The sequence below is a fragment of the Muscardinus avellanarius genome (assembly GCF_963383645.1).
Source record: "Muscardinus avellanarius genome assembly, chromosome: 12".
In the NCBI taxonomy this organism is placed as follows: domain Eukaryota; kingdom Metazoa; phylum Chordata; class Mammalia; order Rodentia; family Gliridae; genus Muscardinus; species Muscardinus avellanarius.
The window spans coordinates 28,561,547-28,576,826 of NC_137798.1; the positions used below are offsets into that span (position 1 = coordinate 28,561,547).

The window sequence follows — 15,280 nt, forward strand, 5'->3', positions numbered from 1 at the left end:
TTACACGCTGTCAAGCCCTTTGTAGGATCAACCAATGTCATTGCGAACATTTTTAGGGGTCCCATTAGAAGAAACTTCAGGAGGAGGAAGCCAAAACCAGAAACCCAGAGAGTGTGTGCGAGCGTCCAGGGTAATTCTGTCACTTTTTAATTATGAGAGGAGAGCCGATGGACTCCTGTAAGGGATTCAGACTTAGGGCTACCTGTCTCACTCTCCCTCAAATGTGTGGCCAACATTACTGTCCTAGTTCGTGAGACCCCCAGAGTCATCGCTGCCTGGACACAAGCCAGTCACAGGAAACAGCACGAAACTCCCGGTCCGCCGCCAGCCCCGCGCCAGGCTCCGGGGCGGGGCTGCGTGCCGCTGGCCCCGCCCCGCGCCGCTGGCCCCGCCCCCTTTGTTATCCGATACTTTTCTGGGTCAGCTGGTGCTGGCGTCAGGCGGAGGGATGGGCTGGCTCTGCTCGACCCGGCAGGGCTTGTTTACTATGGCTGATGATCTGGAGCAGCAGTGAGTTAATCCTGTCTCTATGTCTTTTTTTCCCCTCTCTTTCTGTCTCTGGGCCACCATCCCGGGACTGTCTGTGGTCGAGGAACAGTTTTAGACACCTTCCCGCCTTTCCTTTTTCAGGTCGGCTTCCAGGGAGGGCTGGGGGTTGCGTTTGCTGGCTTTGCTTTCGCCCCGGAGAGGAAATGGGGAGCGATGGCTGTGAGCCTGCCTGCCGCTTGGCGATTCTGTCTTTCAGCTCAGTCTTCGTTCGCCCTGACCCCTCGTTCCTCTCAAGAGGCTGTTCTGGGGTTAGGTTTAGTGGTAATGCGCGAGATTCCCGCAAAGCAAGCTTCTGAACGCAGGTGCAGGGACAGCAGCCGGGGGCTCTTGTCCCGACTTGCCCCAGGACCGTAGTCGTGGGTGTGAAAAGAGCCTCTTTCCGCCGGATTGGAGAAGGCGTGGGACGACGGGGGTCGGGGTGGTGGAATGGGCTGGCAAGTTTGTTTAGCTTCTGCCCACCGAGACACGTTGCTGCTTGCAGCTCGAGTGATGATGTTTTTAGTCCTCATAACGACGTTCTTATAATAATGGCACGCTTTCCGAATTAGACTTGGCATTCTTTTTACCACCGTCTCAAGGGCATCAGGTTTGGGATGCCACCTGTAGGCGGTGCCACTAGCAGTTCGCAGGAGCAAGAAAAAGTTGCTTCCAGGAGAATGACTCAGCTCCAAGCCCAGCCTTGATATCCCAAGAACCGGCCTTTCCTGGACCCACTCTGACCTGGAGAACTGATAGCCTGCAAAACCAATCAACTTTATGACGCTAATAAATAGCCTCCTGAGTTTTAAGGAACTGCCGAGGAACTGTCACTTTCTAAGATGACTTTTTAAGAGAGGAAATTTACAGTGACTCAGGAAAACGGAATAGTAGAGCTTGGATGAGCTGCAGGTTGCTTGGCTCTGCATTAGAAATAAGTCGGTGTCTTTAGAAGTTGGGAATTCTAACTGGTGTTGTGGCGCATGCTTGTAATCCCTGTACTTGGGAGGCTGAGACGGGAGGATCGAGTTTGCAGCCAGCCTCAGCTACTCAGTGAGACCCTGTTTCCAAATAAAGAATAGAAAATGGGGCTGGAGTGTAGCTTAGAGGTAGAATGCCCTGGGTTCAACCCCCAGCACTGAAGGGGGGGGGCAAAAGAAAAGAAATTGGGAGTCCTGTCCAGGACCACAGAGGTCAAGGGCAGGATTTTCACCCAACACAGAACTCCTGCTTTACTCCCATCAGGATGAGAGACCACCCTGGCCAGTTTAAGTTCATGGCTAAGTGGTTTCTCTGCTCCTCACATCAGCACCCCACCTCAGCCCTTACCTCGCCAGTAGGATTGAACAGATACAGTGTGTAAGACACCATCCCCTACTTGACCTGTAAAGTTTAGTGAGGAAGGGCAAAGTAAGGTCTCCCTAAGGAGTATCTGCTGAGCATCTGTGGTGCTGACCCGTGGGCAGCATTCCTCCTGGGCTCTGCTTTGGATAGTTACAGGACAATGTGGGGTCCAGATGTTATTATCTGACTTATCATAGTCTGTGATGTAGAGAGAAAGGTTGGCTCTTGAGATTGGCAGAATTCTGTGCTCCTGTTCAAACTAACAAGGATTTCCGGCAGAATACCAAAAGGGTCTGAGTGTTCCTGGGCTTAGATTAATTGAGATTGAGAGCACTCATCTATCTAAAACCACTCCCAATTATAACATTAAATTGCTCTTTTAAACCTCGGACATTCCTTCAGAGTTGCTACTTGCAAAACGTTGGGAATATAGACTAAGGGAGGGGAAATTGGAGGAGTTTTTTCTTGTGCTAGGCACTATGCTATGTGATATAGATGTATTAACTCATTTAATGTTTATAATAATCCTATGAGGTAGATGATGTTATCTCTCTCTCTTAAAATAAGGAAACGGACATAGAAAGGCTAAATAATATACTCACAGTCACTTTGCTGGTAAGAGACCGTAGTGGGATCAGCACCCTAGCCATCTGCCTTTACATTACAGCTCCCTTCAGAAAACAGAGACAGGTGAAGCTGTGGCTATCTATTGTGAGTGGTCATGTATGTCCTTGGAAAGCTGAGCTGGAAGGTCCAGGGAGGCAGTACTGAGGAACCTAGATGGAGATCTGAATTTTATTTCCAGTCTTTGTCCTAACCTGCTGTATGACCTCTGAGGGCGCCAGTTTGCCCACCAATAAAATAAAGTGGACTAGATGGTTTCTAAGAAAACATCCAGCTGGGCATGGTGATGCACGCTTGTAATCTCAGCATTTGGGAGGCTGAGAAAGAAGGATCGTGGTTCGCGGACAGCCTCAACTACTTAGTGAGGCCCTTTGCAACTCAGCATGACCCTATTTCAAAATAAAGAATAAAAACATAGGGCTGGGGGCATAGCTTGGAGGTAGAATGTCATTGGGACATAATGGTTCCCTCACAGAATGCCCCTGTTCTGACTATGGCGATGTTCACAGGCCCTGCCTGCAGCCATTGATATCCATCCAATAACCTCCTTCACCCAGGCAAGGGCCAAGAAAAGAAAAGTACCATAGAGAATGGGAAAGGAAGAATTAAAAACTGTCACGCACTGGGCATCTGATCCATGGCGGACACCTGATGGGGTCTCTTACATACCTCGGCACACAAAGACAGGCCAAGGGGCCAAAGCTAGATTTCTCATCGATGCTGGCCCCGCAATTCACGTCCAGGAGTTTTTGTTTTTGTTTTTGTTTTATTCCAAAGCTGATGCTTCTAACCTCTACTCTGCAATGACTTAAAGTCACTGGGTATGAAGGAGAACACAGGGTGGGTTATCCTATCTGTTTTACTATATTCCATGAGATGAGGACACATTTAAGATTTCTAATCATTTTACAATCTTGGAAACAAGGACAGAGGTGATACATGCACTTGCTGTGAATCATAGTCAGACCTGAACCCAGTCTCTGGCCTCCTGCTCACTCTCTGCCCCATGTAGCCCAACTAGGCCATGACACAATGCTCCACACTTGTAGAGCCTCGGAGGAGAGCCAGGAGGGCAGGTGACATGGGGAGTCTGTCTTACCCTGAGGGAACAGGTAGTCCTGGGATGGCAAAAGATAACTGAGCTGTTAGTCAAAAGTTGTTCCTCTCCACCTAATCTCCTTGAACATAACTGATGATAACCAATAACAAAGAGGAGTTGTAACATTCCATGAGATAATAAATGTGAAAGAGCTTTGTGAAAGGTAAAGCACTGGACACATGGTATCCTCCATATCTATGGAAACAAAAGGCATATTGTTAACAGCTATTTACCAGGAAAGAGTAACAGTCTAGCTGAGCAGCAAGGGCATCGCTGACTGCAGTAGTGGGCAGGTTTCCTGAGGCTGAGAAATGCGCTGTACTCTGCTAATTGTTCTAACAATCAGCAAGGCTGAGGGCTTCAGTGTTTCCTTTCCAGTGTTGCCAATAAGTCTGTCTGTCTCTCCTCCTCCCAGGCCTCAAGGCTGGCTGAGTAGCTGGCTGCCAGCTTGGCGTCCTACTTCCATGTCTCAGCTGAAGAATGTGGAGGCCCGGATCCTACAGTGTAAGTAGAAGGGGCAGCCTGTCCCCCTCCCTCAGAAGGTGCCAAGAGGACGCAGGATGTGCCCAGAGCTGGGGACACTGAGTCCTGATTAGCAGTGTGTGGTGTGGAGGGAGACATGGCAGTGATCTGAGGAAAGATTCACTCAGAGGACACCGAGTTCTATGATGGTGGTGCTTTGGCTTCTCCCTCACCAATTGCTAATTCTGCCGACTTCACCTCAAACCCTGACATACACATATAAGACTCTACATTCTTTCCTCCCCTCCTCCTTGCCCCCTTTTTCTTCTTTCTCTCCCTCTCTCTTCTAAACACTTCTTAACTTACCCCCTTCCTACTGAGGACCTGCAATCCCAAAACATTCTATATTACTCTTTCCTGTGCTCAACCCGGTTGTGACCAACCACCTATCTAGTTACCACAGTAGTCTGGGACTCGCACAGACCAACTCTCCCGAGCAGTGTTATGTTGGGGCAGAGTGACCCGTGAGCAGCAGTAACCTTGGCCCATAACTCCCCATGTTTCCCCCATTGTGGTCTCCAACCCTGCCCGATGGTTCCAGCCATGACGACCCTCTCTCTTTGGAGCTAAGTGAGCCACAGCTTCCAAGCCTAAAAGGGATTGAAAGATCCAACTACTTCACCCAAGCAGCTCTGATTTGTGACTGCAGTCACGCCAGCAGAGCAAGCACCACCCTAGCCCCGGGTCTAAGCCCATGGTTCATCGCACTCCCATCGACCACAGTTCCACCTTTGACCAAGCCCCAGGTTCAAGAGTGATGGATGCAGGAATTGTGTGTTATCAGTGGTGTTCCTGCTGCTCTGTGCCCAGAGGGACTGGGCATACAGCCTCAAGGATAAGGGGGCCCCTTTTATTACCTACAGACCAGATGGTCTACAAACTGTGCTTGGACTTGAATTCTTTCTAGTGTGTAATGTAAAAGAAAAGTGATTCTGACACATATCAGTTAGGAAGACTTTTGAAAACTTTTGCACTATGGGAGAGAGATCAGGCTTAATTCCAAATACTACTATAAGTGGGGATTTATAACTGAAGACATCAAGGACAGAAGACATCAAGGACAGTTACTAAACTGACTTAATAGGATTTATGTTGAAGGAAGAAGGTCAAGGTATACATCAAAGGTAGGGGTGAGGAACTTGATCAGCTATAAAGGGCGAGGGGATTTTTCTAGCAGGATTCTTGCTAAGACAGGGCTACACAGCTGAAGATGAGATGGAGGCTCAAGTCAAGACCTAGTCAAAAGAGAGCTCAGAGGAGCTTGCCTAAAGTTTGGTCAGTGGTCAGAGGGTGGTGGAAGAGAATGGCTGAATGAAGTTGGGAATGGCTGGGGAATAGAGAGAGAAATCTGAAGAGTGGTGGTCTAGGAAGAATGACTGGCTGCCAGGAAACAGTCTTGTTGATATACTCCGGGCTTCTCCCCCTCCAGGTCTCCAGAACAAGTTCCTGGCCCGATATGTGTCTCTCCCAAACCAGAACAAGATCTGGACGGTGACCGTGAGCCCCGAGCAAAAGGACCGCACCCCCCTGGTGATGGTGCATGGCTTTGGGGGTGGTGTGGGCCTCTGGATCCTCAACATGGATTCCCTGAGTGCCCGCCGCACGCTGCACACTTTTGACCTCCTTGGCTTTGGCCGGAGCTCCAGGCCAACGTTCCCGAGAGACCCGGAGGGGGCAGAGGATGAGTTTGTGACCTCTATCGAGACATGGCGTGAGACCATGGGGGTCCCCAGCATGATCCTCCTGGGGCACAGTTTGGGAGGATTCCTGGCCACTTCCTACTCTATCAAGTACCCTGACAGGTAACGAGGAGCTGCCTCTCTTCCTCATGACCTAACCTGATTCCTTGCCTTACTGGGAATTTTCCAATTTTTTTTTTTTTTTTTTTTTTGCAGTATTGGGGATTAAACTCAAGGGCATTCTACCTCTGAACTATATCCCTAGCCCAATTTTTTATTCTTTATTTGAAAAGGGGTCTCACCGAGTTGCAAAGGGACTCACTAGGCTGTCCACAAGCACGATCCTCCTGTCTCCGCCTCCCAAATGCTGGAATTACAAGCATGCACTACCATGCCTGGCTTAGTATGTCTCTTTCCTTCTTTCTTTCTCTCTTTCTTTCCTTCCTTCCTTCCTTCCTTCCTTCTGCCTTTCCCTTTCTTCTTCCTTTCTTCTTTCTTTCTTTCTTTCTTTCTTTCTTTCTGATGCTGGAGATTTAACCCAGGGTTATTCTACCTCCAAGCTACACCCCCAGCCCTATTTTTTATTCTTTATTTTGAAACAGGGTCTCACTAAGTTGGGTGATTTAAAGACTATGGTACACTCAAGTGAGAATATTTCATTCTTCTTTTTCTTCCTTTAATATAGAGTTAAGCACCTTATCCTGGTGGACCCGTGGGGCTTCCCCCTCCGACCAACCGACCCCAGTGAGATCCGTACACCTCCAACCTGGGTCAAGGCCGTGGCGTCCGTCCTGGGGCGCTCCAATCCACTGGCTGTTCTTCGAATCGCTGGGCCCTGGGGTGAGTAGCCTGCAGGTGGAGAAAGTCTCCATAAACCAAGGCTGTCCCATTTAACCAAACCCCACCACATCTGGTCTCAGGCCATCCCATCTATTCATAAGAAGTGAGTCTAGACCAAGTCTCTGTCTTTGATGTTTCAGAAGGGTTCTGCGCCCACCCCCCCCACTTCATCTGCCTGGAAAAATAAATAGAGCAGAAAGCCCCACCCCCATGCCTTGGCTGGCCCCCTGAGAGAGGGAGGGGTGTGAGATGACTCTTCCTCTGCTACATGTGTGAGTTTGTGTGACAAAAGGTCCAGGGCAGTAACCATCACTGGATCCCACCCCCAGGGCTCACCCCGCATGTGCAGCAGGGAGGGGTCAGAATCTGGGCCCAGCGTAACCCCTTGTGGCAGGCAAGCCCTCTCCACTGTGCCCTGCATCAGGCAAATACTTCATCTTCTCTGGGTTGCCTAGCACTGGTAGCCTTCAGCAAATTCTTTGAGTACAGAGGAGGAAAGGAGGTGGGGAGGCAGTATCAGTAGCCTTCTGACCTTGCACTGTCCACACCTTCCATTTGGGGAGCTGTTTTACTCAAATGAAGTAAAAAGTGAATTGATTCCTGTTATAGAAAAGACTGGTGACTCCTGCTGTGTACTGATGGTTTTTGTTTATATAGTGATCTTCAGTAGTCAATTATTATGAGTTAATTGCTAACACCTAAATAAAGGTGATCTCATGGGCCCTTCAAGGAAAAAAACAAAATGACTCTGAATAAAGGGGAGCGCATTTGAATAGAAGGTAAGAGTTTAGAAGTTCCAGAAGAAAGGAGTGCTAGTAAGAGACACAGGTACCAACAGGGGGTCTGTGGGCAAAGGGCTGACCTGGCTCCCAGCGCCATGGATTTCAACAGATGCTCTGCAGCCCTTTTCGAGGGAGAAGCCCAGGTCTGAGCACTCTCCCCTTTTCTAGCCTTGGACCTGGCCAGGTTCATGCAGGGCATCTGAGCCGTTGTGGCTGGGGTGGCTGGCCAGCAGCCACAGAGGACCGTGCCAGGAGGAGGGCAGGGCCCACAGATATCCTCACTGTACCTCCCCAGCCACTTCTCTCAGAGATAAGACTAGGAGAGAGAGAGAGAGAAGAAGCTGACCTTTCGGCCCAATATTCACAGTGTTTTGGGTGTCCTATTGCTTATATGTGTACCATAAAGAAAGAAGGAACAGTGTTCTGATACAGTGCCCCAAGCCCAGGACACCAGCAGTGTTCAGAGCACCTCTCCACAGATACAGTTACAGGCTTGAAAATGAGAGGGCTCTTGGGAGGTGGTCCAATTTCATCCACTACCTTCAGAAGATTAAAAGGCCATAAGAGTCCCAGGGAGACAGAGAACATGGTGCAGACCATGAAAGTGTCTCAACTGTAGACTCTCATGAGCTTGTGATCCTTGCGGGAAAAGGCCTTGGGATTTCACTGAGCTAAAAATAACCTGGGTCCTTGGTGATATTAGACTATCTCTCAGTTCTTTGGTGACCAACTAACTCTGCCATTTGTGTCTCCTGGAGCTTCCCAGCAGAACTCTCTTCGCCAGTGTAATGTTAACTGCACAAAGCAGATAAACCCTTAGGAGAAATAACACTTGCTTAAAGTCATCTAAAAGTACACAGGCAGGAGTCTGCCCCTGCACTATCCAACTGTCCCTTCCATGTCTTCCTCTCCCAGGGCCTGCCCTGGTGCAGCGATTCCGGCCGGACTTCAAGCGCAAGTTTGCAGACTTCTTTGAAGATGATACCATATCAGAATACATCTACCACTGCAATGCACAGAATCCCAGGTGAGGCCAGTCCCGGGCCTGCTCTGGTGGATGGCTTGGATCTTAAACTGCAGACTGCCGTGCTGTATTTCTTTTTCTACAAAGCACTGACTCAGGGGAACACAAGTACTAGCGGGCTTGATCGTTTCCAGAGAGTTCCCCAGGGATGGGCACAAAGGGATGTAGAAGGTAATAGATTGATTAAACATGTTGTCCGTCTCTAGAGGAAGGCCCTCCTTCTTCCCTAGAGGCAGGCATTTGGTCTTCGAGGCAAGCATCTGAGAAACATTTTTATTTTATTTATTTTTTAATTTTTATTATTATTATTATTTTTGGTGGTACTGGGGTTCCTGGAAGCCCTTCTACCTCGGGGCTACACTCCCAGACCTATTTTTACATTTTCATTTTGGAAACAGGGTCTCCTAAGCCAGCGCGCGGCTGGCTTCGAACCTGCGCGATCCTCCTGTCTCCGCCTCCCAAGCGCGGGGATTACAAGCGTGCGCCACCACGCCCGGCGAGAAACATTTTTAAAGATCTCAGCCAGAAGCCAGACCTGATAGCAAACACTTTTAATCCTAAGAGGGATCCTTGGGCAGGAGGATTGCAGGTTCAAGGTCAGACTCACCAGTTTAGCAAGACCCTCAGCAATTTAGTGAGACCCTGTTATAAAATAAAAAATATAAATTGCTGGGGTATAGCTCAGAAATAGAATGCCCTGGGTTCAAACCCTACTACCAAAACATAAATATAAACATAAACATAAACATAAATATAAATGACTAGGGGTAGAGTGCACCTGGGCTCAATCCCCAGTATAAAAAAAAAGTTTCTTTGTTGGTGCTAGGTATTGAACCCAGGGGCATTCTACCTCTGAACTATACTCCAAGGTCTAATTTATTTTTTATTTGGAAACAGTATCTTGCTATGTTACTGAGAGCAAGTTTTTTTTTGTTATTGTTTTATTTTGTTATTGTTTTTAACTAAAAAATGATCCAAACATAATATTTTAAATTTTTTTGTTTTTTGTTTTTTTGCTTTTTCCAGTACTGGGGGTGGAACTCAGAGGTTTTCTACCTCTGAGCTACACCCCCAGCCCTATTTCTTATTCTTTATTTTGAAACAGGATCTCACTGAGTTACCAAGGGCCTCACTAAGTAACTGAGGCTGTCCAAGAACCATGATTCTTCTGTCTCAGCCTCCCAAATCTGGGATTACAAGCATGCACCACCATGGCCGGCTAACATAGGATTTTTTTAAAAGGCAAGGCAGAGAAAGTCTTCTGTCCCCAACCTGCTGTTTCTAAATTTTCCCATTATTTTCTGCCTGAGATGTCATGTGACATTGCTTCAGAGAATTTTTTTGCACATCCTCGTGTGTGTCCATCTGTGGTATATCTATAGAATACATTCCTACAAGCAGAACTGTTCAATGAGGAGCATGCATTTAATTTCATCCTGTGCTCTTTGAAATGATCTTTCATTTGGACAGAACTTCCTTCACCTCTTTGGAGGCTTCAGGTGTCCCTGGAATTTGAAAAACTCCTCTCCCTAGCTTCTCACTTGCACAGCAGGCCCGCTAGCTTGCCAGTCTGTGGTCTTGGCAACGCTGACAGCCTGGGCGGAGCCAGGGAAACAATCTCCCCCTGCAGCAGTGCCCTCTGGGTAGCTGATATACGAGGCCACGTTGCCAGCACCAGTTTACCGGAGGCCTCACGCCCAGCCACCAGGAGGCCTCCCAGGAATCAGGATTGCTGGTGCACCTCTCTTCAGGCTTGTCTGAAGCTGTGAGGAGGTAGTCTTGGCATTAGCCTCCAGCCCCGACAGCCTCGGGACATTGTGGGAGCTGTCTAGCCAGCATCACACATGGGCTCAGCTAGTGGAAGGGCCCCAGTAATGCAGTGCTATAGACTCTGAACAGCCAAATCAGGCACCTACCCCTCACTTCCTGCTCTTGGCTCCTCTCGGCCCCCGAGGGCTCAGCGCCAGACCCACAGGCCCAACCCTGAACCTTTCCTCAGAATTTTCTTTATGCTGGGCCTCGTTCTATACAATGGCCTTCTAGTCTGAGCCATGGAATACATCATCTGGCAATTTGTTTGTTGCCCTAGAGGAAGCAAAGGACCCTGACCCCCAAACACCAGTGCTCAACTATATAACCCCCAAGTTCCTTGAGTTGTGACTGACAAGTTTATGGAGACTCTGATCAGTCCTTGGACAACGTGAAGTCCAGTCAAGGGAAAAATCTTTGTGGAGTACCTGCTTTAGTTTGCCTAAACTTAGAGGCTTTTTTTTTTTTTTTTTTTTTTTTTTAGTGGTGGTACTGGGGTTCCTGGAAGCCCTTCTACCTCCAGGCTACACTCCCAGACCTATTTTATATATTTTTTTATTTGGAAACAGAGTCTCCTAAGCCAGCGCACACAGCTGGTTTCGAACCTGCGCGATCCTCCTGTCTCTGCCTCCCAAGGGCAGGGATTACAAGCGTGCGCCACCACGCCTGGCATAACTTAGAGGCTTTTAAAAATATATTTTCATTCTCTTAATCATGCCCCCAATAAAACAGGTATAGTTCTCTTCAGTTTGTGGAGGACTTGCTAAGAAAATAGCCAGTATTCCAATTCGTGTCTCTCTGACTGTACAGTCCATGAGTTCTCCGCCATGCTCAGATATCTTAAGGAAAATTTCTCAGTATCTGGTGGCCTAGGCAGAAATCATCCCAGGTACGAAGATAGACTGGAGACTGACTGGCCTTTGCCACTTCTCTCCCAGCGTGACGCCCTCCCAGTGCTCGTGAGACTGGTGCCTAACTGCAGGGTCCCTGGGGGGCCCTCCTACTGCTGCAGTACTTGCTCCTCAGAGCTCATCTGAAGCAAATTCATTTCCCCAGCCCCAAGCTAAGTCCCTACTCTGGTCTCATGACTCCCTACCACCTTTTTTTTTTTTTTTTTTTTTTTTTTTTGCAGTACTGGAGATTGAACCCAGGGACATTCTACTTCCAAGCTACACCCCCAGCCCTGTTTTCTTCTTTCTTTTGAAACAGGGTTGCACTAAGTTGTAGAGGGCCTCACAAGTTCCTGAGACTGTCCTCAAACCTGCAATCCTCCTGTCTCAGCCTCCCATGTGCTAGGATTACAAGCATGCGCCACCACACTCAGCATTCAAGGAAATTTAAAGTGCTTTATTATATGATTAGTTATTTAATACCTACCTTCCAAAAGTATGGGCTAAAATGTGAGTTCCAGGAGGGAAGGCCCCTGTCCTGTCCCAATGTCCCCTCACACTCAGCCCAGGGCATGACATGTAAATGTTTTTTTTTGTTTTTTTTGTTTTGTTTTGTTTTTTGGTGGTACTGGGGTTCCTGGAAGCCCTTCTACCTCCGGTATACACTCCCATGGGCTACACTCCCAGACCTATTTTTTTTAACATTTTTATGTGGAAACAGTCTCTTAAGCCAGCGAGGCTGGCTCCGAACCTGCGCGATCCTCCTGTCTCTGCCTCCCACGCGCGGGGATTACAAGCGTGCGCCACCACGCCCGGCAATGGTTTTTTATATAGTAAATAACCCACAGCAAGGTGAGGTGGCACACACTTGTAATCCCAGTCTATGGGAGGCTGAGAAAGGTTTGAGGCCAGCCTCAGCAACTTAGTGAGACTCTTACTGACCTTGTGAGACTCTGTTTCAAGATAAAACATAAAAAGGGCTAGGGGTGAAGCTGAGAGGTAGAATGCCCCTGAGAGGTAGAATCCATCCCTACTACCCAAAATAAATAAATAACAGCCCATTCCTTTTGTGGACAATTCTCAGTGTGTGGGATTTTATACAAGTGTGACCCCTGGAGACCGAGTCATGTCCTAATCTTACCAGTGTTCAACCAGCTCAGTGCAGGCTTTGGAGAAAGACAACTAAAATACCGCCGCAGCCTGAAGAGACCAGAAAGTTGCCATTTTCTGCTACAAGATTTATTCTACTAATTTTTTGCTCTCATCAGTGGTGAAACAGCCTTCAAAGCCATGATGGAATCCTTCGGCTGGGCCCGGCGCCCCATGTTGGAGAGAATTCACTTAATTCGAAAGGATGTGCCCATCACCATGATCTATGGGGCCAACACCTGGATCGACACCAGCACAGGCAAGAAAGTGAAGATGCAGCGGCCGGATTCCTATGTCCGCGACCTGGTAGGTTGGCCCGCCAGGGGGTGGGAGCTGAGTCACGCATGCTGTGGACGGAAGGGCAGGGCCTGTTGACTAACTCTCCATTCGTCAGCTCTCCGCCCTGGAGAAGAACGATTAGAGTCAGGGAAAAAGAGGAACGGACAGTTTGAGATAGGGCAAAGAACTTGAAAGGTTCAGCTCTCTGTAATACTGGAATTAGGGGCTTCCAACTTTCACGGTTAGCCCAGGTCAACTAAAAGGCAGGTTCTTGTCTGGGAGCCAGGCTCAGGCTGCCACCCCAGCAGCCCCTCCTCGCCCAACCAACAACAGCAGAAGCTGCCATGAAGACTTCCTACCACGCTTCTGCCCTTCCCCTTCTTAGCGCACACCCGCCCTTTGCCAGTGGGCTGCGTACCATGGCTAGGTGCCTCCCACTCGTCCGCCTTACTGAGTTTGGGATGAAAAGAGTAGATCCATGGTGGAGGAGAGATGACTGAAGAAGGAGAGTAAGATATTAGGATTTGTTGGTTCCCAAAGGAAAACACCAAGATCTGGGGAGAGAAGGGGACACTTTCCGATAAGAAGTTGTGGGCCACAAGCAAGAAGGTCTGAGGGGAGAGGAAATAGTGGAACGGCATTCCAGTGGTTGGAATAACGGCTGTCCCACCCCTGCCGGTCCTCTCTCCACAGGAGATCGAGGGAGCCTCGCACCATGTCTATGCTGACCAGCCACATATCTTCAACGCTATGGTAGAAGAGATCTGTGACTCGGTGGATTGAGCTGCTCTCGCTGGAGGAAGAGGAGAAAGCCAGAGAGTCACTCTCGCCTCCCTCTCTGCTTAGCCGCCCCTTCTGTCCTTTCCTCACCAACTAACATGTGCCAGCCAGGCAGAATCTTGGGCCATCCCCAAGATAGGACCACAGCGAAAAAGAGCACTCCTGATCCCACGTCGAGGGCTGGAGGCAGAAGCCAGAAGAGGCCTTGAGCTCCCCGCTCTGGGGAAAAACAATGAAGGGTTGCCCAGTGCCACCCAGTCTCTCCATGCCAAGTGTTCCAGATGGTAGTTGTGAAGGTATTCACCAAGCTACGCTGCCTCCCCATGCAGCCTTTCCTTCCTCTGGGCAGAGGAGGGCTCCCAGCAGCCTTTCCTGCAGCCTGTCCTCGCCCTGGAGTGTTGTGGGGGTGGGTTCCACGTAACATCTTCTCCTCCATCACTGCCTCACTCCTCCTATGCTAGCTCCATCCAGGGTCTGGCTGGGATCGGTTCCCACTTCACACCCTGGAGCTCTGTTCACTCGCAGAGTCCCTAGACCTAAGAGGTCAGATCCAACGCCCTCATTGGCAGATGAGGAGACAGGCCAGGTCAGGACGTGGCGACAGTTCGCGCAGAGCTACAGCTAGAGTCGGGGTCTGCGGACCCCCAGCGCGTATTGCAGACCTGCTGGCTAAGGCGGGCGCTGCTGCCCAGTCACTGGCTAAGCCCGTCCTTGCCCTTGTTCTAGCCACGTTACGCAGACATGCTGTTGTCCTGCCCTGTGTCTCAGCCCCATCTGCCTAAACTGGGAACACTCAAGCACTTCTTTCCTTGCCCCGTCTTCTTCCCAATGGGAGGCCTCTGAGCCTCCCTCTGTGCCTTGGGCCTGAAGCCCCACATGTAGTATAAAGCAAAGGTGGCGCCTGGTGGAGAGAGGGGAAGAAGACCCTTCATCCCCAGGGCCATGTCTGGATTCGCCATGCCCACTAGCATCCAGCGTTTTGTACCTGCCCCCAGAGCTGAGGCCCTCCGAGAGCCCCTCCCTGGTCCAGGGGAGCCTCAGGCCAGCAGTTCCCTGTCATCATCATCATCCACAGGATGGTTCTTACTGCCTGACCTCCTCTCTCTACCATCTGCCCCTGAGGCCTCCCGTTCATCCACCCCACCAGCTACCTGTCCACCTCTCCCACAGGCTCATTCCAGTGCTGCTCTGAGGTTCTGGGCATTAGGCTGGGCCTGGTCCCAGAAGCAGGGCAGCTCCTGCCTGCTCCCTTACTTTTGTAAAGCCAACCTTTCACCAGAATAGTATTAACTCCTGGTGCTGTGTACTACTGGTCCAGCTGCCTTGGGCTTCTTTTCTATATTAATAAAGAAATGAGTAAAAACTACTGCTGTTGGTGATATTTGATACTGTTCCAGCAAGAGTGCTGGGTGGCACTGACTTTACCACTCTCCATGCGGTACCTGAGTCAAGGACAGGAGCCCTGAGACGGGCCTGCTTACACGCCACTCCTGTTCTAGTTAGAGCCCAGAGTCCAGGCCAGCAGACCCTCAGCCAACCCGCTCATGATGGAAGAGTGTGGATAGGTCAAGCCCTGGTTCACAGGAGGCTCATCGGCCCTCCATGTGCAGTGCTCTCTGCCATCCGTTCTGCTGACTCCTACTCACCCTCTGCATCTCAGCTCAGATACCCCGTGTGCAGGACCTCCTCATGAATGCCTGGACTGAACTTGAATCCCTGTTCTGTATCTCCATGATGCACTCAGCTTCCTGTTTGTAAAAACTAGTGAACTTATGGTCACTGGCTTAATATCTATCTTTCCTCCCCAGACATACCCCATGTAAGGACAAGGGGCACATCTGACACATAGTTCATGAATAAATGCTTGTTTTGATAAAGTCAAGGAAATTGAGCTATGCCAAGTGCTCAAAATACATTCAAATCATTGCCACATG

The 15,280-nt window shown here is 49.5% G+C and overlaps 1 protein-coding gene across 1 annotated transcript; it reads left to right on the forward strand.

Moving 5' to 3' along the window:
- Window positions 1-448: 448 nt before the first annotated feature.
- On the forward strand, window positions 449-13,349 carry ABHD4 (abhydrolase domain containing 4, N-acyl phospholipase B; the record flags this gene model as incomplete). The annotated part of the gene is made up of 7 exons (XM_080707744.1): window positions 449-510; window positions 4,008-4,096; window positions 5,544-5,916; window positions 6,479-6,633; window positions 8,331-8,442; window positions 12,407-12,593; window positions 13,260-13,349. 7 exons carry the CDS (start codon window positions 449-451, stop codon window positions 13,347-13,349), a joined length of 1,068 nt encoding a protein of 355 aa, XP_080563870.1.
- Window positions 13,350-15,280: the final 1,931 nt, after the last annotated feature.